Source organism: Aphelocoma coerulescens, chromosome 3 (assembly GCF_041296385.1).
Source record: "Aphelocoma coerulescens isolate FSJ_1873_10779 chromosome 3, UR_Acoe_1.0, whole genome shotgun sequence".
Classification (NCBI taxonomy): Eukaryota; Metazoa; Chordata; class Aves; order Passeriformes; family Corvidae; genus Aphelocoma; species Aphelocoma coerulescens.
The window spans coordinates 17,477,436-17,502,889 of NC_091016.1; the positions used below are offsets into that span (position 1 = coordinate 17,477,436).

The window sequence follows — 25,454 nt, forward strand, 5'->3', positions numbered from 1 at the left end:
AACTGAACAGAACTAACCTGGTAACTACATGTACCATACAGTTATCTTGCAAACACGAAACAGACATGCTGCACTTCCTGTTAACACTCTTACACACCACCTAAGATTCTTACAGCTGCCTTCACCCACTTAATTTCCCCAAGGAACAGCTTCATACCCACAGCCCAGATGGAGAGAACATCTATCTGAGGTTTATCAGGCAGAAGAGAGGGAGAGAGCCACACGCTTACCACTTGGGAAGTGTGGTCCTCTGGTCTGCGCCCTCGTCAAAGCACTCTGCACTGCCTGCTGGAAGTTCTTCCCAGGAGTCTGCTGTTGGGTGTACATGCTGTAAATGGAACTTGCAGCCACAGTTTGAGGCTTTCGAAATGGTGGCAGTGAAGTCTCTTTGGATGGCTGAGGAGTAAAAGGTCTCACAGCTGCTGCTGGGGGACTCTCCTGTTTGGAGGAAGGAAGAATTTGATCCTGGCTAGAGGAAGAACCTGCAGGAGGTACTGAAATTCTCTGCTGTATCTGCTGAGAAGGATGGGAAGGCTGCTGTGCCACTGGTTTTTGCTTGTTCCCCATAGCTGCAATAGCCAAAGGCAGCTTCTGCAGGTTTCCATCCAGCTTTGTATCAGCAGGTTGCAGATGACTGGCTTGACCAAAGTAAGGCAAGTTTATCTGTTTTGGTTTAGTGGGGACAGGTGGTGGCACCTTGGTGACATTTTTATTGGTTGTCTGAAAGACAAAAAAATTTCATTAAGGTTACTCATGGTTTAGGACCAAAGACCCTCAAAGAATGACACAGTATCTTATTTGTACTACTGCTCCAGTAATGTTTACAACGTCATTGTAAACAAGAAGAAACTGCTTGAAACATTTTGTCACCACTGTTGTTTGAATACACTTTGAGCCTATTCTCTTTAATTCTTTCTGTAACAGCTATGTTTAAAACAGGAGCAATGGCAGGGCACAGTAATTTCTCTACACATGTCAGAGACACTTGGCTGGCAAGAGGCTGCTCTCCAACAAAGCACTTGTCATCCCCAGTTGCAGGCTACTTCTCCCCTACTTGATCAAAACTGTGCCCTTGTGCCAAAATTTAGGTGGGAAGTCTTGCTGCTATCAAACATATGAAGGACACTGCTGCATTAAAGAGTGAAACAAGTGTGTAAATGATTTAAAAAACAAACAAACAACATGCAAATGCCTCTTTGTATCTTTGGGGGAAAAAATACATGCATACACACTAGTACAAGTAATACAGCCACTTTTATGTATTAAGCCAAAATGTAGATTCTCACCACAGTGACCGTAGAGAACGATTTGGAGTTAGCAACTGCCATCAAAAGCCTAACAGGCTTTTTTCCTCAGAAGCAGTCTTTTAAAAGCTGATCTCAGTACTTTTCAGAGCTTTCTGCCAGCCCCATTAGAACAGCTGTGGGTAAGTAAGCCCTGGCAGATGGAAAGCAGCAGCCCAGGCTCCTTGCATACCTGTGCTTCCCGCAGGAGATCCTCACTGCTCTGGTTCTTCCTCAGAGTGCCCAGCCCAGCAGACTGCTCCACAGAGTCAAACATGGAGAACGGACGCACCTTCTTCTCTTTGTCTCGCAAAAAAGTTTCTCCTTCAGCTGTTGTTGAAGAGAGAGGAGACAACTTTCAAAAGGGATGGCCCAACTGTAGGGATAAGAGTCCTGCTCTGTGCAATATTTACCACAGTGTATGCAGGAGATGCTTTTTGCATCCATCCTACCCCTGCACCAAGGGCCCCTGGGCCTGCCAAATGCTGTATTATGCAAGTTCAGCAGTGGCATGTAAGAAGGAACTAGGATTTACTTCACCACCTGAAGTGAGTTGTGGGTTTGATTTCTTTCTTCATAAAAACCCTGCAACACCATAGCAAAGCAACATCATTGTTCTTTGATTTTTTTTTTTGTGCTTTCAAATGAATTCTCTATTATTTACTGAAGCATTTAGAAGAGAAATATCATCAACTGGAATATCTGTATTTTAAGATTAGCCAAGCACAAAAGAACATACCTTGTCCTTCACTTGTCACAATTCCTTTTCCTGAAGTCAAGGCTGAACCTTGACTAATATGATTGTCTGTATTTGAACTGCTCCAGTCAGGGACAGATGGGGAAGGTTTTGTATTGGGGACCACAGAACCTAGGAGAGAACAAATTGAACACATTATGCTAAAATAGTATTTTTTATTGACTTATTACAACTAGGGTTTTTTTCCTGTAAGAGTCAGGTCTAGACAATGTAAAAGCATCACCTAGAGGTTAACTGCTATAAAACCTATCATTATAAATTTTCATTCATTTGTTTGTTTTAAAAAGAGAATTGCAAATGAAGTTCAGGAACAGCTACCAAAAGCAGCAGCAAAACTCTTTGTCATAGCACACACCTGCACTTCTAGCATGCCAAAAAGAAACTTCTCTAGATTGGCTTATTTCCAGTTAGTAGGAAACTTTCCTTGAGTATCTGTGCTAAGTTAAAAGTGATACAATGTTAAGCATAAAAAAAGATATATTGTGCAAAGAAAAAACATGATGCTATAAAGCACAGACAGACCCTGGAAGTGATATTCAAAACAGCAGAAAAATCATCTGTGTGTTTAATGTGCATATAGGTTCTGCTTTAAAGCTGGCCTTTACATTCATTGGAGTAGACACCCAGATCTGCAAAAATCACTAAGAAAATGCTTGCAATCTGCTCTTAAATATTTCACTGAATTCTTTCTACTAAATTCTAAATAATCTAAGTAATGTTAAAGTCAAACAGTAATAATAAGCAGCAGGAGAAAAGTTCTGTTCTGAGAAAGTATCAAAAAGTCTCTGTAGGAAAGCAGTCCTTTTGTCCAAATGCTAAAAAATAAGATGTGATATTTTAGTTCCAATAGCTAACCACCACACATTGCTCTAGCAAAAATTCAAGCTTTCTGTGGTCTAGAGCTTAAATTCCACTCCAGTAGTTTTAGGATCAGCAAACCAAAGAAACAATCCTCCATTCTCCAATACGGCAAGAGACACTTGGAACTGCTTTTGTGCAATGGTTACTTTAATATCTGCCAGAACTGGAGATGGAGGAAGTGAGATAGAAAATAAACAGAACTATTCTACAAGCTCAGTCTTCATTTCTAGATTTTGGGAAGATCAGTGCTTCTCTTCTCTCCCAGCTGAAAAGGGAGTCTTCTCCCAGGATAGCACAGAAGAGATATCCACAACACTCAAGAGTTTCTCCAGACTTCTCTTACTGAACTGACTCTCATGGGAGAAAGCCACAGAGAGAAGCCAACAAATCTCCATTAACTTCTCCAAGTAGGAGAGGCCAAACCTCACTCATCAGCAAGTCAATAACTTTACTGCTATTTCTGTGCTACAAGCAAACTGCCTCCTTTGTAAAATTTCTTGTCATGTTGCTTGATCTTTTACATGTGTCATTTCCAAAATGCACAATCAGAAAATTTGGCTTTGCCAGTTTTTAAATCCAGGCACCAGATTGCTACCAGGTATGTACTAAAATTGCCTCTAGAAACTCAAAGCACACTTGTTGTATAGTTTTTAGGAGAACTTCAAAATAAATAAAAAGAATAATTACTTTACAGAAAAATCCTCCTACATTCCACACTGTACAACAACTCAAATTGCTCAGGTAATCAGGTAATAGATTTACCTGATTTTTAACATTGAATCATAGAACCTCAGTGCTTATAAAATATATTCACAGGTGCAGGAAAAATTGCAAGTAGCAAGACTGACACCTCAAATAAAGCTTTGCTTTGAAAAAAAACAAACGAAACATCAGAACAGAGCTGTTAGGTAAGAAAACAAAACATGTCTAGATAAGAAATACTAATTGTAAGCTATTACCTGCAGGAGCTTTAGCTTGTGAACTGTTCCCAGCTCTCATATTGGGCAGTGTTTGTGTTTTCAGTGGCCCATCAGGTACCTGCAAAGCTTGTGTCCCATCTGAAAATGCTGGCTTCACCAAAAGCTCAGGTCTGGAAGCAATACGTGGCATAGTAGAGGACTGGATATAAGGACCTACAGCTGCCACTCGACTTGGAGCAGAAGCCACTGGCTGTGGTAAATTCCCATCTGAAGAAACCTTGGGGGAAAAAAAGAAGAAAATTTAAAGAATTTTATTATGCAGCATCCATTCATCAGAGTTTGAAACAGAAGTCAAAAAGGATAAAACAAATAGCAAATGATACTCCAACATCAAAGTGCTTTCTTGGAAAAGCTTTGAGAATTATAAAGCTGAGATAGTAATAGCAAAAAAAAAAAATCTAAAATAAAAATCCAGGACAGCATAAGACTTCTTGTCTGTAAAGAGTAAGTAGGTTAACACTAATGTACCATGAAAAGGACTTTAATAATACAAGACTTCCACTACATATGGATAAAGACAACAAGTCTAGCATCTCAACAACCTTCCCCCCCAGCAAGTTCTTACTTCAGGCTGTACAGACAACACACAGAACTAATGTTTCAGTTATTAAATGCCCCACACTTACTGGCACATTCTCCTTCTGCTGCAGAGCTGCCTTTTTCTTCCACAGACGCTCGCGCAGCTCATTAACACGCTTATCCATGACTGCCACCTCCAAGTTGCGCTTGTTCAAACACTCCCTCTGTTGCTGCAGCTTGGCATTCTGCTCCTGGTTCAGTTTGTTCCTCAACTGAATAAATTCACAAAGCAGTGGGGGAGGAGGGGAAAACAACAACAATAAAAACAAATTCACTTTCAGGATTGGGGACAGGAAACTGCTGGAAAGAGAAAAGCCTTCTAAAAAGTCAAGTCATGTTTTCCCTCCAGAGAAAACGCTGGTTAGTCTCCAAATTTTGCAGAAAGGAAAGGTATAGGCAGTGTGTGCTCCTTCTTCTCTTTACCTTGAACCCAGCACAACTAACTCTCCATCCTCAGCATGCAGGCAGTCACACAGCCCTGGCAGGAACAGGAGCAACGGGATTTCTTTGCAACGAGGTAAGAAACAACCCAACCAACTTTTAGTCTGGAAGAGCTGAGGGTCATGGGCTGGCCTCCCTTTACCTGCAGCTCCTTGTAGAGGCGGTCGAGCTCAGCTACAGCCGACTGGTTGTCATGGTAACCATCAATCCGGCCGTTCTTCAGCATCTCCAGTTGCCTGGTGAGCTCCTCCACTTTTGACACGGCCAGCACCAGCTCGCGCTGCTTTTGCTGGAACAGGCTGTTCATCTGTTCAATCTCCTCCACTGCAAAGAAGGGCAGAGCACAATAGCTGCCCTGAGAAACAGCCCAGCGTGGGCTGCTTCCAAGGCAGCACTTAAGGAGACAGAGAGCGCCCTGCTGGCCTCCAGAGCAGGGCTGCTCAGCCAAACCCATGGGCCCCGTCACACCAGCTCTTCCTCTGAGCTCTGGCAAATGCACGCTCACTAGAATGATTATGGAAATTTGGTCTACTTAGAGCACTGACAGGGAGGAAAAGAGAACTTTTTTTGTTGCCTTCTAAAGTATGGAAATAAACAAAACCACAGTACCAGACTGAATTCATCTGAAGAAGCCTAAATTCACTGAATGCTGAATTCAGCAGGAAGACACTCACTCAACCACAAGGCATATTTATGATACTTAGAACTCTGAATTTAGGTCATAAGAACTCAGTGACAAAACACTCAAGCTGTCACATTAAACAAAGACTCAGAGGGTGTTTTAGGGTCTATTACAAACATCTGTCATCAGCTGCTCCCACTGCTGAAACTGTTCTATTATAGAAGAAAATTTAAGGAATCAGTAAAAATTCAAGCAAGTACCAAAATCAGACCTGCTGGGAATGGTGCAGGGAAACAAGATTCACATGCTCCAAGATCTTGTATTATTCTACCATCCTTCCACACCTTTAAACTGGTATTTTGTGTGACAGAACCCAAACAGAAAAGGGACTCTACCCATAGAGAAACACTTTCGCTTTATCTGTCAACCACAATGCTTCCTACTAAAACAACATTCAGATTTTCAGTTGAGTCAGGCTGGAAATAACAAGTTCTGCACAATAGAGAGGATGAAAAGGTAAGCAGAAGAATAAATATTTATTTCAGACTTAATATCAATGTTGTATCAACATGCTGAACTACAAGCACCCAACCAGTACTGTAGCAAGCAAGAACCTGGTCAAATTCACGTAATTAAAAAGGAAATATGCAGCCATCAAATTACCTCTTGCATAAAAGGCAACTTGGGTACCTGGCTAAGCTTTGTTATAGGCCAAGAAAATAACACTCTAAATGTGTAGGGTATTGACACCAAGGATGGAAAAAGTTACTGTGGTGTACAAAGGTATTCAAGTAAGGAAAAAACCTACACTGTAATTAAAGAGCAGACATGCTAGGCTCAAAATACAGGGTGCTCTTACAGGATGTTTTAAAATATAGTAAGAAAATATATTTTGTTCTAGGTCAGTCATGAGTTTTCTTAGTAAATACAAGACATGAAATTGTTAAGATTAACACTGCTTGGAATGATGTAAAAAACTCCTCTGAATCACTGAAATCACCAGAAACTTTTGAGTTCCAAGAACTACGCTTCATGAAAAATCGCAGGCTACCTTCCCCAAGCAGCAACTCACCTAATTTCCCATTGCTGAGTCTTTTTTGCTCCACATGACCTTTCAGTGCTCTCACTTTCTTAAGTTTGGCTTCTTGATTCTCAGCAATTTCCTTTAATCGCTTCAGTTTTTCCTGTTCAGCAGCTTGCTGTTGCTGTCGCTGATCTTGCTGCTTCAGGAATTTCAGGCGCTGCTCCTGCAGTCAAGACAAGGATTTTGAAGCCTAAGAAAAATTTTAGCACTCATGTTCCAAGACATTTGCTAATTTCATTTAATCACTACTCAGCACTCTTGAGTTACAAGTGCTAAGAACTCTTTTCTCTCTACCTTCTCCATGCTGCTTGTACTTGACATATCTTTATCATGTATCACATTTTAAACAACTAGGTCATGCTGGAGAATATTAGACATTCTTTATATAGAAGGTATCCCATAAATTATTGGTATTTTTCATACTATTTGTACTTTTACTAGTTCTGCTAAAACCTGCTTGAGGAGGATGACTGCACCCCAGACCTCTGAAAACACACTGGTCTCCAGATAATCATCACCACTATCACAAAACAGATAATTCAAGACACTGGAAAACCTTTACAGTGACCTGGCCCTCATCTAAACAACAGATACTACCTTAGTGGAGAGGATCCTTCTGCCTCTCCAAGGGAGTAAAATAATGTGTTACCAGTTTCTACATGCACATGTCTAGTTTAGACCTACAAGAAACTACGAGACCACTAAATCATCTACAAAGAATTCCTCTGAATCACTGGCCATTATACATGGCTTCCAGCTCTGGAGATGACAGATTGCTCCAAGCTGCTTAGTAGAACTACTACTAAGACTCCCAAGCACCCACTAATATCCAAGACTACCACTGCTTACTAACATTAGAACTCCATACTTTCTCCAAAAAAACCGAACCCACAAAAGAAAAAAAAATCGCCAGTCAGATTTAGAAAACAGGGATTCTTGTGCAATTTGAATAAAAAAGGCAGAGCAAAAAAGTGAGCTCGCCTTCCAGAGAAAACCAGGACCAGGCAGCACCCTCAGTGTATGCACTACTTTAGAGTCACTCCCACGCAGGAAAATGTCACCAAAAAAAAAAAGCTATTACAGCTCATGTCTAAAAAGAAAATGTATTTTTCCTCCCTCAGAATCTATTTTTAATATTGCATCTGATTTCAGAAGGCAGGAAAGAGGCAATGGAAAGTCACTCTGAAGAGGCATCTAGGAAAGCAGGTGGTTTGTTCCAGAGAGGCACTTAAATGAAAAATTCTACCAGTGGTACACCCACAGGGCTACAGTTCTTCAAACCACAGGCAGCAGACACCCATCCAATGGGTATCTATCCAGAGTCAAACTCCTATTTTTATCTTTTTTAATCTTGTATAACTCCCTTTACAGTAAAAATAATGTTCCTGTTTCTTGTGACTACAGCATTATTTATAAAACCAGGGTGTACTGCCATCACCTGTGAGTGAAACAGAAGCTGTGGAAGTTTAGGCTTCTCATATATAAACACATCTCAGCAGGAACTGAGAAGAGGGCAACATTCTTTGGCAAATTAAACAAGGCAGTATGGGTATTAATTGTGCTGCTACATTTCAGGTGAAAACTCTCATTGCTTGGTTGAGTGACCAATTTCCTGCATCATAGCTGTACCTGTTCTTACCATGAAGCAGAAAAAAGTTTTATTGGCTGTTTTGACAGGCCATTAAAAAATACCACTTAGCAGGTGCTGCAGAACTATTGGAAAGCCATGATTTGAAGCACTTCCCTGAGATCCAATTACTGAGGGCCAAGGGAACTGAACAAGATACTAAACATAGGGACATACAGAGCTGATCTCAAAAGGAGAGGGAGAAAAGGTGCGTGACAGAGGAAAAGTAGTGAGACCAGATCCTCAGAGCAGCCTTCTTCCCCAGAAAAGCACATTCAGAAATGCATGGGAACATCTACCCAGACAGATGAGCCCTCTTCAGGACAGGCTCACGTTTAACAATTCTCTGCCAAAAGGAGAATTTCCTGTTATATTTTCAAGAGTACTGTGTACCAACAACAGTCAAGCAAAACATGAACTCTGTGCCACCATTCTGCAGATGCATTCAGAGTATTTTTTCCCCTACACAATTCAGGAGCACCCTGTGTTTTTCCATTAGCTTTTCTGTTCTTGTTCTGCAAGCGTTTTATAAATCACAGTCCTAGGTTACTTCTATCACATACAAGACATCTTTCCAGCCAGCTGCCCCAGAAAACCAGGCATGCTGAACTCTTATCAGGAGAAGGCAAGATAGCATGACAGGACAGCAGAGACAGAAGCATTGTTCAGTGATCAAACTGGTGAATTGCTGATCACCACATGGAGCACAAATAGAGCTGACAGAGCCACCAGGATGAACGACAGTATATCAATGTTATGTGCTCTATCCTTTCAGCAGGCTAAATTGGTCACTTCCATCACTGGCATTATTTATATGTTTTACAACTGGGTATTTGCATAGATTGACTTTCAAATTTAAAAACAGGCAGCCAAAGAAAACAAGCCCTCTGTTTAGAAGGGGTGAAAAAACCCCAATTCCCCAATCCTCCCTCTGCTTCACGTGACTGTTACTACCTTTGTTCTTGGCTGTAAACAATCCAATTCCAAACTCACCTTGTTAGCCAGCATTTGCTGTTGAGCCTCAATTTGTTGCTGTTGGCGTGATGCCATTTCCTGAAGTTCAGACAGTGTCATATCCATCCTTGGTGCACTCACCTGTCAAAGAAAACCCAAAGCATGCTAAGTCTAGAATTTTTAATTTGGCTAGCACTTAAGAGAGCTACCACAGAAAAGTATAATAAGTCTTTCAAAAATAACAACTGAATAGCCAATAAAATAATTAGAAAGACACAGCATCTTCTCATGATAAAAAAACCATTGTAAGCACATATGCATGTGTAGCCCAATCCAACAACTCACACAAACTGACATCTCTTGGAACATTAATGTTTCTAGCAAAATCCCAGCAGCATTTTAAAGAGGCATTTCAGAGCCCTTTATAATTCAGCTCAGCATGAATCAGCTTTGACTGACTGAGCCCAGAATGCTCAGCATGTGGCAGGATGGATCTATGGTCGTAGGTGTATCATTACAATTTGAAGCACTTCCACATAAGCTGAAGAAAATAGAAAGTTTAAATATAGTTGGGCAGGAGGGAAAACACCACTCTCAAAGACAGCACTGTTACTGGTTATCTGTTCAGGTATTTCCTGAACCTAGATTCAATCTTACTCTTGCTCCATAATTGTGGATGTAAGTGACAGACAATGGATCCAGTGCTGAAACGGGAACTGGTCTCAACTTGAAATCTGGAGTTAGGGATCTCTGACAAAACCACAAGTGAAAAAACCCCCAATATTACTTTAGCATGAGAAAAGAACTCTGATGGGAGTAGAGAAGGAAAGCATGGTGCATTTGCCACTCTGAGATCACCTGTACGAGCACAGATATGGCAGCCAACAGATCCTGGTGACAATCCTAAAAACTGAAAGCCAGGATGGTAATTGCTAGAGGCTTTGTGTCTATTTTAGAGCAGTCATTAGCAACCCCGCCAAAACAGTCTCTTAGTTTCTTTCCATGGTACAAATTGCACAAGTATCTCCAAAGAGGGGAAGCCTCCATTTTCACTATAATGGAAATTCTTCCAGAGGCTTGCAGATCATAAGGGACATGATATACTCACTCAATGCCATGTTTCTTTGCCCAAGAGTTTGAGGTTCTTTCGAAAATGAGTCCCACTGTCTGATTCAATTCTCTCTAAGGTACCATGTTACCACGGAACATCTCTTAAGGACCCATTCGACTTTTGCACTGGCCATATGGGGCTGTTAAAGGGTGAGTGGGTCCTGCTGATCACTCCTTGGCTCTCCAGTCAACAAATTAGTTCATGGATGGGAACTGCACAGTCTCGGTTGGTGTGATATTGCTGCCAGTGCACTGTCCTGGTAGCAACTGTCACTTGCTGCTCTTCAACTTGCAGCAATCCCACAATGAAGGGATCTTCTGAGTACCAGGCAGGGTGGATAACTGATCTTCTCTGTATTCACAGTAGCTACGCCTAAAGCCTATCAGTATCCCTCTGGATCCTACCCTCTCCCTGAGGTAGCTGATGCCAAGTATACCAGGGGCCTCTGTGCCAGTCAAAATGGCGTGCTTTTGCCACCTGTCCTCTGAAAAACTCAGCCTCGAATATAGAGAACTCCGGGCATCCCCCTGTCACTCCAGAGATCCAGATGGGTTCTGCACTCCTGTGCCTTGATACACATCAGGTATCTACTGAAGCTTTATACTGGTGAGGATCCGATGTGCCAGGCCATCGAATCCACACAGTCCAGTGTGGTTGTCATCCCTTTCCTCCACCTAGTTGGAGGCAGGGATCCTCTATTCCTGTTCCTGGTCAGAGTATTCACTATCTGATCTTTGTGATGCCAGATCAGAAGTCCCCTCACCAGAGTTAAAGGAGACAATTTCTGTTCTTCTGTGTCTGGGAGATCACTAATTGCCTCCCTGCCTCTCTGCAGCAACTACACTGACAGCCTTTTTGGGTGACCTCTTCTGAACAGCTCTCTTCCCTCTCAGTTCAGGGACACGGGCTTACAGCTTAGAGGTGGGCTCACCATCCCACTTCCTCGTGTCCTCCCACTGCTCATGCAGAAAGAACCAGTTTGTTACATGGCCTGCGCTTGGGGCATCCCTTCCCTCTGACCAGGCCAGGAGGGGAGTGATCTCTTGGGCTGTGGGGTGCTGGCCTGTAGGGATGTGGAAGTACCCAGAGCTTCTTCTACATTTCAAAGCCAGGAAGATGCCACCTCTACAGTTGGTGTATCCATCTGCAGGTAATACAATGCCACCAGGATGCTGGAATATGATGCAGGGGCACTTTGAACCACCTTCCTCCACATGGCCACTGTGCAAGGGGCATCCTCTGGATTTTTAGGGACATTGTCACTTTTTAGATCACTACAGATGACTTCCAGCAGGTACTGGATACCTTCATCTGCAGTGGTTCACTTTCCAGGGAATTTACAAGATCTTCCTTAAACAGATACCTTGCCCTCACATTTGAGAGGAGCCAATCTCCAGAGACCGCAAATTACTGTTTTCCAATTCCTCTTTCAATTTCCAAATCTCAAACAAGGGATCCCAGCTGTCCGGCTTCATGACCTTCTAAGGGCCAACTGTCAGCCCCATTATCCCAGCACTGAAGCAGCCAGGCAAAAATTTGCTCATATGGCTGGTGGTCATAATTTTTTTCACAAGTCTTGAAGTTCTGATGAGGTCAAGGACCAAGTAACTTTGTCTCCTGTTTCATTTGTCTCACTCCTTGCAATTTCTTTGTTGAAGGACTGGCTTCTTTATCTGACCCCCTACTCTCGTAATTCTCCTTCTTCCTCCCTTTCTAACCAATGATATGGACCTGTAGCTTACTTCATCCATTTCCATTTTTCCTTTTTCAGTACCAGAGCAATTATTAAGTCTCTGTCTCAGCCATAATATGTCCTCAAACACAGTTTGAGTTTCTGTCTCAACTAAAGTCCTCTGAGTACTGAACTGTGGCTCACAGCCAGGCCCCAGGTACAGGGTGAGAGGCTGCTGGTTTTCACTGGGGTAGGCAAGGCACCCTTCTATCAGCTGACATGTCAGTTTGCCAGGGTTGACTGATTACTGGTTCAGGTGTAATGGGAGGTGATAACCACCCCAGGCATCTGTCCAAATCCTTCCACATACCCTGCCACCCAGGAACTGGATGCCTCAGAGCACATCTCAATACCTCCTCAACTAAACTTTGTTTTCTCTTACACCACGATGACCCTGGATTCCACTAACCCCACAGTGTGCCAACAGTATCAGTTAATATTATTAACAGTATTAAACAGCTTATATAAGGACGAGCAAAGACCGTGGGAGCCTGCATTTTAAAAATATTCACATCAATATCAGGCAGGGAGAGGGAGGTCTATTCCCTCATCATCCCCACAAGACAGCTCCCCCAGCAAAACAAGGCCATCAGTGTAAAGGCAAAGCACAGAGCAATTGTTTATATTAGTATGTTCTCAAACTCAGCAAAATAAAGAGATAAGCAGTGCAGCTGACAAACTCCATGTCCCACACAGGAGATTTGATACTTGGCAACTACTTTTTACTATGGTATGCAAAAATATTAAAAAAAAAATATATATATATATGCCTTTGTCTCACCCCTGTTCAGGGACCAAGAAGGACCATGGTTGATTGACCTTGGCTAGATGCCAGGTACCCACCAAGCTGCTCTACCACTCCCCTTCCCAGCAGGACAGGGCAGAGAGAATAAGATGGAAAACAACTCCTAGGTTGAGAAAAGGCAGTTTACTAAAGCAAAGGCAAAAAAGTTTGTGCAAGCAAGCAAGGACAGAAAATAATTTATTCTCTACCCATCAGAGAGCGATGTCCAGCTAATTCCTGGGAAGCAGGGCTTCAGCATGTGGAGCGGTTGCTCCAGAACACAAGCATTGTAAAATAACGAATGTTCCCCTGCTCCTCCTCCTTCCCTTGGCTTTTATATCTCAGCTGATATCATATGCCATGGAATATCCCTTTGGCTACTTTGGGTCAGCTGGTCTAGCTGTGTCCCCTCCCAGGACCTTGCCTACTCCCAGCCCCTTGATGTGGGGGGAATGTTGTGACAGCACTGATGCTGTGCCAGCCCTGCTCAGCAGGAGCCAAAACTCTGGAGTGTTATCAGCACTCCTCTGGCTGCCAGTGCAAAGCACAGCACTGTGAGGGCTGCTGTGGGAAAATGAACTCCAGCTCAGCCAGACTCAACCCAACTGGCCACTGCACCAAGCACTTACTCCATTCTCTATTCTTCGATCTCCAGGCACTTTCACACCATTTCTTTTGAAGGCTGGATCTTGAGACCTTTGTCCAGTCCCTAGAAGGAAATTGTCAAAGATGGTAAGGTAATAGAAGATTTTTCTTATCCTTTTAGACATAGCATTCAATACAAAAAGAGAATCAGAACAATCATTACAGTGTAGAATCTGAACACCTGTTCTTACGTGTTTACCACCAAGATGAATCTAACTGATGACACAACACATTTTCTCAAAAAGATTTCTGTTCCATGTCAACTTTTATTTTAAAGCATAGTTCCGTTCAAAAAAAACAGACAAACAAAAACAGCTTAACAGTAGCAGACTGCTCCAGTATTTATCCTGTGGTCAACAGGCAGTCAGCTGCTAGTAAACGTGCATTATAGATACACAGTTTAAAAGCACATTTTTTTCTTCTTCCTGGCAGTCATTGTGTCAGTAAAGATGCTACTTAACTAGAATCCTACTTTATTCCCATCAAATTATGTGCAAATGGTGTTCAGATGCCCAATACCAAGCTCACTGACTTCCCAGTAGAACTCAGATGTACTACAGGACAAAGCCATGTCCTGTTACCTTCTTGCCCTTTTGATTCCTATTTCAAGACCGTATTTCTGTGAGACTAACTACAGAGCTCAAATACATTGCTTAGCAATGCTGTGGCAAATAAAATGACAATAATCCTAATACTACAGGCACCCTGGACTTGAAAAAATACATCATGACAACTGAAATGCTCTGTAAGATCCTTAGCAGGTAGAAACAGCACAGCTTTAGCTTTTCATGGACTCATTCTATCACCAGTATGCATTTCAAATATCAAGATACACTAAGCCATCTAAAATATGCTGGGTACAATGCCACTTAACAAATGCAGTATTTCCAACACTGAGGAAGATTATCAAGGATGAAAACAGAAAAAGTGGAGGAAGAAGAATCCAGTAGACTGATTTAAAAGGTAAAAGTCTTAAAGATTCTAATGAAGAGATGAGGGTGGGATGCACAGAAAAACCTTTGAAAAGCAGAAAGTAATTTCCTTTACAGGTTTCACATTCAAATTTACAATGAAAATTATATTCTCAGAGAACTTGACCAGGCAGTTCATTTAATGCTACTCCTGAAACTAACACAAATGTGTAAGAGAAACTTTAAAGAACTCTTTGCCAAGTATGCTAAGTTTATCACCCTGGTAAAGTATTATCCAGGTGAATAATCCCGAGCCCAAATCACAGATTACATTACTAGGCAACAGTCTGGTTACTATATTTAAAAGAAGAGATCACCACCACAGATCTCTAGATATTTTGCTACAGAAAATATATTTAACATAGTATGCCCTTAGATGCTTTGGTGATAACCAGCTCTAGAAAACCTGCAGAAATTTCAGTTTGGATTTTCTATTCCCAGATATGGCAAGGGAAGATGAGGCCTTTACAAAAATTAGCCAACAGTCAGACAAAAAGGGCTGCAACACCTACTGGCTATGAACATCAATAAATAACACACACAAGCTGTTTCCTTAACCTTGAAGAATGAAACAGAACTTGAACAAATGAACCAGCTGAGATCAACACATACCTGCTTCCCGGCAGGGAGAGCGTTCGTGCCGGAGAAAGAAACGCACCTCGCCCCTCTGCATTCCAAACCTCTGCAGAATATCCAGCATCCGTTCATTATCAGCTATGGGACGTTCTGAAAAGGTAAAAAAACAGTTAACTGCTACATCCCACCACAGCTTGGGCACATACCACACCAAAAATATCACCTTTCACCTGAACACTTGCTAGTACACAGGTGTAGCGAGTGCACATAACCCTTGCCCTCACCCAAGGCATTTCTACTTTTCCCTTAAGAAGCCACTGCATTGCTCCTTGCTTCTGAAACTAAACCAACACCTCTGAAAAGCAGCCCTAGAAAAGTCCACCCTTGAAGGGAAAAGCTGAGGCACTGCTGCAGCCAGAGGGAAAACAAACCGGGAATTCAGAGCTATCAGTTCTAGTGCCTTCATTTTGTATGTGCAAATCACCTTACCCACTCACCACCTCACCATGTGCTGCTGTACCTTTCACGCCTCTTCTGTGGCACCTCAGACAAACTTATTCCTTAGTCATTCCCACCCTCTCCTCAAGGGCACTGCTGCCACTGATTCCTACAGGGACTTCCTAATTCCAACGAGAATGAAGAGAGATGCAAAGATAAACTCCCAGGGAAGAGTAATTCTCTTAACGCTGGATGGCAGCCCTCGCATTCAAGCTCAGGCAGAAGCACTCAACACCCTGAAGAGGCTTCTTGGCAGTACCCAGCAGGCCTGATCCTCAGCATGCCAGCACAGCTCCTGTCACTTCAACTGTTCTCCCACAGCTCCTGTCAGACATTGATTCAGCTCATTGTCTTGGACAGCAAATTTCATGAAGTTCAGAGGAGATGCATTTGGAAAGCTCTATTTCTGATAAACCTTGAAAAGCTGAACTACTTTGGATTCACAGCTCAGTAAAAAAAAGGATCAGACAGTGAAAAGTGAGCCCAGTAAGAACTTGCCATTTCCTTTCAAATAACTGAGATGAAAAAGTTACATGCACAAGTTCCACTGAGTTTCTTTTCCTGCTCTTATTCCCAAGCTCAGGATTCAGTCATATATCTAATTTTTAAGCCTTACTTACTGCCTTTTGATAATAGAAAAACCCAGTGTGAGTCTACATCTACCAACTTCATTTACCAGTACTCCTCCCTTTCTTTATTACCTTTCTTTAAAAATTTACATATATCACAGCCAGGCACATAGCCAGAATATAACCAGAATTACTTATTGGCCACTAAATCTTTACATAAAAGCAGTTTCTTTTGTTATTCTAGACATTTTACCATAAATATTTCTGCCTATTTTAAATGTGATGGCAACAGTGTGGTCAATATATCATAGTAGTGAATTTACATAGTCAGGATACTGTCACAGTATCCTCTAACAGCATTGGGGCTCATGATCACATTGGACCCATTTGTGCTGGATGCCAGACAAACAGAAGATATTGTTCCTGGCCTGAGAAATAAGACAAGCAGACAAAGAATGAAATTAAATACCACTGTTTTTGCACCAGTTTCATTTTTTCTTACATTGCTTTTGTTGGCGGTTTCCTTTCATTATTTAAGCAAGGGGAGGGGGGAAAAAAGAAAAAAAGAAATCAGAGTAGTTCATTCATATTCAATGGAGTCTTTCAAAAAGTCAGTATCTTAATATGAAATAATGTTTTCAGCAGGAAAAATTGTTGGCATTAAGTATAAATGTTTTCAGTTTCATTAAAAAAAGGAGCTGCTAACATGTTTCCAGTATGTGAAAAGCTCTTTTCAACATAAAAGTGTTTCTTTAAATGAAAGTGCTGCAGCTGTGCTCAAGCAATCTAGGAAGGAAAATTTCTGGAGTCACTGTCAAAAGAGATTAGCTTTACAGAATAAGCAAGTAGGTCACTGTTACAGAAAAAGCAGTCTCTTGGCGGTTACTTGTCTAGACAGCAAAAAACACTCCTCATCAGCTAAACCTTAATTCAAGAAAAAAAAAGGCAAAAACAAACAAAAAATCATCAGTACCACTGCCAGATTTTTGTCTTAAAGGGTATATAGCAGGCTTATGAGACAGATTTCTAGCAGCTCAGCAATACCTCAGCTGAAACTCTATAATCAAGGGAGATGCCCTTTACAGGAGGATTCTGTCAATACCACTCATTGGCTTCAAAGGAAGGTCAAAGAGATTTTCAAATACCAAATGTACATTTGAAAGCTCAAGAAGAATGGACAATAATTTTCTTTTTTTTTCCCTACCTATCTCAAAGAAAAAAAAAAAAGGAGATCTTTATACACACAAACACACACCCCTTTCGACTGCTTTCCACAGCAGGCAAGGTAGCTGCCTAGCAGAATTCTGACAATAATAGGAAGGTCAAAAAATTTTGCCCTGATATTCACCAAATTTCATACAAAACTGGGAGGACACGGAGAGTAGTAAACTTGCTTCCCTTCAGGGAACTGAGTGCCTCAAGCACACTTGCAGCAATCTTTCAAAGTAGGCTTAATAAGGTCTGACAATAGAAGCTAAAATTCCTGAGCAAGTGTCAGAAAAAGAAAGAAACAAGCTATGTAAAAAAGATCCCAATAACTGACATCTTAGAAGTCATTTTCCAACACAAATCTTTTGTTTCTACCCCCAGAGGTTAGCTGTCCTGCACCATGTTTGTTTTAAAGCAGTTTCATTTGTTCAGTGTAATATGCAAACAAAGCAGAAGTCATGGCTAATCCTGGCAGAACAAGATAGAAAACTTTGCTGACATCTAAAATGAGATTAGCAAAAAGCTAAAGTATTTCTCTCCCCTGCTGCCTCCTCCCCTCACCAAAAAAAAAATCCAAAATATATGTGAAAACTTATCTTGCAAATGCTCATTACTGGATGCTACACAGATTCTTAAGACATCTTTTATTCAAAGCAACATGCACAATCCAGTACTCAAGGCTTCCAATGTTATTGATTTGAGACAACTGCATTTTTTGTTAACAAGTACACTTGGGAACTGTATTTGAAACTTCAGTAAGGCAAACTGCCGAGCCCTGCCCTTGGGTCACAACAACCCCAAACAGTGCTACTGGCTGTGGGCAGAGTGGCTGGAAAGCTGCCCAGTGGAAAAGGACCTGCGGGTGCTGGTCAACAGCAGCTGAACACGAGCCAGCGTGCCCAAGTAGGCCAATGACATCCTGGCCTGGATCAGCAATAATGAGGCCAGCAGGAGCAGGACAGTGATTGTCCCCCTGTACTCAGCACTGGGGAGGCCACACCTCAAATGCTGTGTCCAGTTCTGGGCCACTCACTGCAAGAGGGACACTGAGGGGCTGCAGCATGTCCAGAGAAGGGCAATGGAGCTGGAGAACAATGGAGCACAAGTCCTGTGAGGAGCTGTTGAGGGAGCTGGGAGTGTTTAGCCTGGAGCAAAGGAGGCTCGGGGTGACCTTATCACTCTCTACAGCTCCCTGAAAGGAGGGAGTAGCCAGGTGGGGGTTGGTCTTTTCTGCCAAGCAACCAGTGACACAAGAGGAAATGGCCTCAAACTGCACCAGGGGAGGTTCAGGTTGGACACCAGGAAGAATTTCTTCACTGAAAGGTTGATTCTTTGTCAAGGAGAAAAAGGAAGCTTATTTGCCACTGCAGGTGAAAATGGCTGTGGGGGTTGAAAAAAAAAAAAAAAAGCAAAAACATTCTCACCTGGTCAGAGAACTACCAACACTTAGGACTTCAAAACCTCCACACAGGCTGCCCAGGGAGGTGGTGGAGTCACCAGCCCTGGAAATATTCAAGAAACAACTGGACATAGCACTTGGTGCCATGGTCTAGTTAGGATGGTGGTGTTCAGTCAAAGGTTGGGCTCAATGATCTTGTCAAGGTTTTCACTGTGAAAACGGAAGCAGCTTTTTTTGTCCTGTAGCAGCTGTCCAAGCAGCATTAGATACCTGTTCTTGTGTGTCTCATGATGTCTTTGCAAAGACTAATCTCAGAAAAAGTTCTCTGCTTCACTTCATGTTTCTGTATCCAGATTTTCTTACACCTCCTTGACTAGCAGAGAGGCTGATAACTTGATTATATGAATAAAACACCACACACTATATGGTCCCACTCACACAAAAGTTCACTTTTCAGCTTAACAAGAACATTTGGACACTAAGTACTAACAGACTTCACTTGCCTCTTACTATAGGTGCTCTCCTTTGATTTCAGGACAATCTCACTGCCCTTTCCAGTGTTCTCTACATCACCATCTCAAAAGCCAAGCAAGAATCCAGGTTCAGGAAACAAGAGAGGAACTGCCCACTCTAGCACAGCTCCAACTTCAGTACCAAAGGAGAACTTGTCCCTCACCACAACCACTTATGCTCTTTAACAGGGTGTGGGCACTAAGGCTAACTATAAATTCAGTAGTTTTACCTAAACCTTTATTTTACTTGTCTTTCACTGTGTACTTCAGTATTGTGTTGATTTAGACAAAGATGTACAATTAAAATATATTCCTAGATCTCTTTCCATGAAGAATTGGTGATTTTACTATCATCTATGAAGCAAAGCTTCTTTACCTTCTAAGAAAAAAAAATCTGTTCCATTTTTTAGACTTAGAAATATCAGAAACATTACATCTCTGTCAGAAGCAAGCAAATACCAAGAGATAACTCAGGTATCTCATACCATTAAACAAACATCCATCTCACCAAAGACTTCTTTGAACAGATGTGAGCCTGAGCTAACAGCAGAGGAAGAAATATAAGCCCTTATCATCTGACTCTTTTATAATCTTGTTGAAGCATCTCAAAAAAGTTGGCTCAGACATAATTATTTTTCATGACTTAAAATCCTGTCAGGGATTCATCTATCTTATGCCTCTGGGTGGCTACCAGTATCTAATAAGCACCATGGAGACAGGGGATAGTCCAGAGCCCTTTCCCATTTAAGCCATGAGACATTAGTAATATTTTAGGTTTTATGTGTTGACATATTCTCCAGTTCCAGTGGAGCATGGCAATTTAGGGAGATTTGAGCTCCCAAGATCAGAAGAATGTGGAAAAGGAAAAAAAAGTTACAACAAGCCACATGCACAACCCCCTTTCCTACAGGCTTGGAAGGACAGTCAAAAGTAGCTTCTCATCCTCCCTGTCACCCACTTTCTTTAGAGCACTGCATATCAGGTAGCTCCCACTACTCCTGCTAACACACTCCTTTTCCCGTGCACACTTAATGCAGTTGGTAACACTGAAGGTGTCATCAGAAAAAGGAAGCTTTATTTTTGCCACTGCAGGTGAAAATGGCTGTGGGGTTGGGGAAAAAAAAAAAAATCATTCTCACCTGATCAGAGAACTACCAACACTTAGTACTTCAAAACCTCCACACAGGCTGCTGGAGAGGAGGAGGTAGAGGAAACAACTCTCACACCCATCAGAGACTCATGGGCTGCACAGACACAAGAACATCTGCATGCTTGAGTCCCCCTCCTTTGCCTAACTCAGTTTTGCATGTGTGAGCCTTCTTGCAGGTGTGTTATCACACAGCCAGTCTGATGAAGAAATCAATGAAATGGAAATGCAGAAACTCTCTGGGACAGCATCACATCTGTCAGGTCTCCACGTACTACCTTCTCAGGAGCAGAGAATGCCCAGGAATTCACCAGCTGCCAGCCTGACCTACCTGAGCCACACCACACCTCAGCCAGGTGGCACTCGCTCTCCCCAGGCTCCTTGCACAGCTCCACCACATCTCTGCAGGTTGTCTCGGGGGTGACTGGCACCTCAGTGAAGTGCTGCTCGTTGTTACTGAGGTACACGGTCAGAAACATCTGCAAAAGACAAAGGCAACAGCACATGGTTACTTTCCAACACAAAGGCAGACTGCACCTTGGAGTCACAACCTGCTCATTATATGCATTCTTTCCAACATAGGTAATTTTTCATCAACTACAGTGGGTACAATTTTCAAAACAACCCCAAATTTCAGGTATAAGCAAAAGACACTACAGGAGTAATCCCCTGCTCAACTAAATTACACTGCTGGAGGATTACTCGGTTTTAAATCTGGACCTGATGCTCCTTCCTTCTCTCTTCAGGTGATGTGTCAGAACTCCTCCCACCCTACTGTGTGTGTACATACACTGCAATCATTTTACACAGCAGGAGAAACAGTCATCCAGAGTTCAGCAGTAGTAAAAAACAATGGTAATTACATAGGGTATAAAAAAAGACCAGCGCTTACTACATAGGCAGTCAAGTGGAAACAGTTTGCATTTCTGTAATGTATTTCATGGGAAGGGTCCTAGAAACACAAGTCAACTTGCTGTGCCCTTAGTCTTACAGCCTGAATACAAGGTCCCCCTTAAGCCCCATTCCCAGGAAACCAAGGATATTTTACTTGGCTTCCTCTTCACAGCTGGAGAAGGATCCTTGATCTTTGGTTTTTCTGTTTAAACACACCACACAGACAGATGTTGTTCTTGCTCACATCTTTCCTGCCACAACTACTAAACGAGCACTCTAAAAAATTAGTTGCCATATTTGATAGAAAACGTTGATGATTACTCCCTCTAAGCACCATCTCACTACATGCTATTAATATTAAACTGCTATCAAAGTTTAGCTGCTAGCTAAAAATTAATGTCAATTCTCTTGAGGCCAATTCTCAACATCAGTCTCAACTGGCTGTTAGTCACACGGCTTCCATCAACACAAAAATCAGTCAAATATCCCCAGAAAGCAATTACTCCACTAAGCATTTCAAGCAACAGCAACCTATACAATTCAGGATCTTTCATACAGATGGAAAAGATGTTTTCTCAAGAAAAGACAAATCCTTGCCTGTCCTCATTTTTAGAGGGTGAAAGGGGTATACATTCTTAGGTGCAACAGTTCAAAAGATCAAAAGGAAGGAAAAGGAGGCCAAATCAAACATGGGGAGAAAGGTATAAATAACCTTCTAAATAAATATAAATAATTTTCAAAACACAACAAAACCATTACCACAAGCACTATTTCTGTGATTTTGTGTAAATACTATGGAATAAGAGACTTTTATGCCTTTGCAAAGTGAAATTTAGCCCCATCTGTTTCACAGCTTTAGGAATCCTCTATTGGGAATTCTCACAGAACATAACCGTGCACATTCCTGATGTCTCCAAAGCCTTTCCAGGGCTCTTTTGAGTGCCAAGATCCCCTTCACCCCTACGTGAGAGGCTGCCTTTACCCTTTTAAAAACTTTGACAAAAAACACTCCAGACTCTGCATGTCTTGTTACAGAGTGCAAGTATTTGGCCCACTCGTGGCAGTATAAACACTTGCAAACAGTTTTTTGAGCCCTGGCCCTGCATCAAGAGCACAGAATTTCTGACCTCTGGTTTTGCCCAGCTCTCCAAGACAAGGGCTTCTGATAAATTCCTGAACACCTTCTACAAATATTCACAGAGAGGAAAAAGCCTGCTGAAAACACGCTCAAAACTGCCTGCTGGCTACACTGCCCCAACCATTTCCTTGTCACTTTATGGGAGGGCAAAAAACCACAAAAAAAACCAACAAGAAAACCAAACAAAAAAGCCAAACTTGGAGCTTATAAGGAGGCAAACTAGGAGAATGTGAAGGTAGGTAGGATCAGTTTACCACACACTTACTAAATAGTGAAGATGGGCACAACTGTTCTGCTTGTCTACAGCACAAGGAGGTAGTGACCTAAATTACGAGACAAAGCTTTCCAAGCAGGACTCTGACACTTGGCTTTAATCTTTTGCCACAGAACATGCCACCTTTCAGATGCAGTGTCTCTGACTCCCCTAGAGGAGCCTGGCAGTGAAGGATGTCAGGTGCAGCCAGGTAAGAATATCTCTTAATCACAATTACTGGGGCAGAAGAGTATAAAATGAAAAAGAAGCTCCCCAATAGCTTTAGAGGAGGGTTATACAGGTGTGTAAAACACATCAACCCTTCACAAACAATGCTGTACTACTTTGTATTCGAACATCACCAAATCACACAGGCTGTGTGTCTGCAATAACATTTGTTAAATTAAAAGATGAGCTCACAGATGGGAATTAAGAGAAAATTATAAAAACCATGGCATTACACACAAAGCAGACCTAATTTGACCCTAGCACGGCTGTTCACCCTTCAATGTGCCTGTCTATATCCAGTTGTTAATCCTTAGGATTTAGCAATACAGACAACTACACAGGAAGGATCACGAGTTGCCATTTCTATCCACAATGCTCAGGATAATTACTAATACATTAAGCCAAGAGCACTCAAACCTGCTGTGTGGGGGCCATTCCTGGGAGTTGGGAGTGCCTGCCTTACCTCTAGCCCACATATTCTAGGAACTAAGGAAAGAAAAACCAACCAAATTGCGAATTCCGTAAAAAACGTATCTCAAAGTCCTTACAGTCTAAAGCAACTAAAATGTTATGATACTGATGTTATCTCATCCTGCTTCCCTTTAGCTCCAGGGACAATGCTGAGATGATCAAGTTCTCTAAGTAGTTGTGCTCTGCTCTTGCTGAATGGGCAGTCACATTTATCACCACTGCCTGCTCACCTGCAAGGCCTCCTGGGGTACCCCTGCTTCCCACCTGGACACACTGGAGCCTTGGGCAAGCTCCAACCAGAGAGTATCCATCACAGAGATGCCTCTTCCCAGACAGGAGTGGGAAAGTAAAGAAACTGATGTGAACCAAAAGCCTACTGCGGCTTCTTGGTGCTGCTCGTCACCCTTGGTGGCTGCTGTGGCTTGCACCACCTCGCACTGGGATCCCAAGGACTCGTGCTTCCCCTGGGAATGGTTCAACTGTGACATTCATTAACTACCCTAGCAGTTAGTTTATATCACTGTTTTATTGCTGTGTGGCAACAAGAAACAAAGGAAAAGAGTACTCCTCATGACACCTTGTTCAGAAGCTGGAATCTTACATCCAGCTAGAGAACAAACCAGTCGCTTGCTCCTCCCTGAAACCAAAGGTGTTAAAACAGCTGTATACAAACATCCATCAATTTCAAAGGGAAAAAAACAAAAAACCAACATGCAAAAATTCAGTTTCAAACTAGGCATAAATGAAGGACTTGATTGAAAAAACATAAGGAAGACATCCCAGTCAGACCTTGTACTTTGTTCAAAGATGTCATGAAAGCAAATACTAAAATACCTGACAGTTCCATATAGCCTTGGATCAGGGTTTTTTCCTCTAGACTTTCAAAGATTGAGTTTTAGGAATGCCCAGCATACAGACCAAGCACTTTTTGAACAGGACTCAGATACCTAAGTAAGGTCTAAACTAAAAGATTTCCCTTCCTTTTCCCAGTCCAGAGACATGCTCACTATAGGTACTGAAAAGCTTTAAAATATAAAAGCACTGCAGTACTTTGGCATACTTGGGAGAAACCAGGGGTGTTGTGTACCTACTGAAGCAGTTCCTTTTAAAATCACATCAGAGATTTCAGCTGACTCTGCTCCAGCTTAGAAAACAGAAGTTTGCAGTTATGGAGCCACCAAATGAGGCAGTTCGATCGGCTGCACCAAGGACATCAGAGAGAAGATGAAGGTCACACAAGCTAAAGCAAGGGAGAGTTTTTGCAAGGAATGACTGCACTGTTTGACTTACAAACAACTGGATGGCAAAGCAGAGTACTGAACATAAAGGACTTCATGTCTCCAAAAAGCCTGCCACTTATGACAGAAAAATAAGTAAATCCAAATTGGTGTGAAATACAACTTTGAGTCCTCTCAGCATGAAATACATCATTTTGTTTCAACTCCTATTATTTATGAATGAACTCCAACTACAGCCACTAAGTCGGGATTGTAACACACCCAGGAACAGGAAGGGAACACAGTAAGAAAAGCAACCAAACAGGAAGGCATCAATTAAAGCAAATCACAAGCCATTTTATAATCCTCCATCTCCCTTCTGCACATCATCCCAAACAGCCTTACATTTGCCTGCAGATCTGACCCACTCATTGCCGAGCTCATCACTGGGATCATTTAGTACAATTACACCAATATTAAATATAACAGGGCTCAACATCTGCAAATACATTGTCAACTGAAAGTAAAATATTTAAGAATGGCTAGCCCTACGAAAGTGCTAGGTATGACCCCACTATATTTTGGGTCCTGCTTTGTTGCCATACAAAACAAAAACTAAAAACAAAATTTTAAAAACTAAAAACATGCCAAATCCACAAGAAATAGCTTCCAAACACATTTGGAGCACTAACCTGAGCAAACACATGCCTCATAATTGACGTCCATCCAACAAGATATCATTTCATATCAAAGGCCTTGTATCACTCTTCTTAGATCAGAAGGCCTCAATTATTGATTAAAGGGGGGAAAATAGAAATGCAATTTACTTTTCAGCTTTGATGGTGCTTCTGCATGGATCAGACTTCTCTTAGTCCTTAGTTATTATAAAGCTGATATCACACATCTCAGGTA

The 25,454-nt window shown here is 42.0% G+C and overlaps 1 protein-coding gene across 1 annotated transcript in view; it reads right to left on the reverse strand.

Annotated features, from left to right (window-relative positions):
• Positions 1 to 25,454, reverse strand: part of TP53BP2 (tumor protein p53 binding protein 2) — a 52,513-nt gene that overhangs the window by 11,792 nt on the left and 15,267 nt on the right. The window contains exons 2-12 of the mRNA XM_069009249.1: positions 20,673 to 20,820; positions 15,044 to 15,157; positions 13,445 to 13,524; positions 9,228 to 9,329; positions 6,596 to 6,770; positions 5,044 to 5,225; positions 4,508 to 4,672; positions 3,861 to 4,098; positions 2,023 to 2,151; positions 1,477 to 1,613; positions 231 to 720 (exon numbers count right to left, since the gene is read on the reverse strand). Coding sequence (XP_068865350.1) covers positions 231 to 720; positions 1,477 to 1,613; positions 2,023 to 2,151; positions 3,861 to 4,098; positions 4,508 to 4,672; positions 5,044 to 5,225; positions 6,596 to 6,770; positions 9,228 to 9,329; positions 13,445 to 13,524; positions 15,044 to 15,157; positions 20,673 to 20,820 — 1,960 coding nt within the window. The remainder of the gene's footprint in view (positions 1 to 230; positions 721 to 1,476; positions 1,614 to 2,022; positions 2,152 to 3,860; positions 4,099 to 4,507; positions 4,673 to 5,043; positions 5,226 to 6,595; positions 6,771 to 9,227; positions 9,330 to 13,444; positions 13,525 to 15,043; positions 15,158 to 20,672; positions 20,821 to 25,454) is intronic.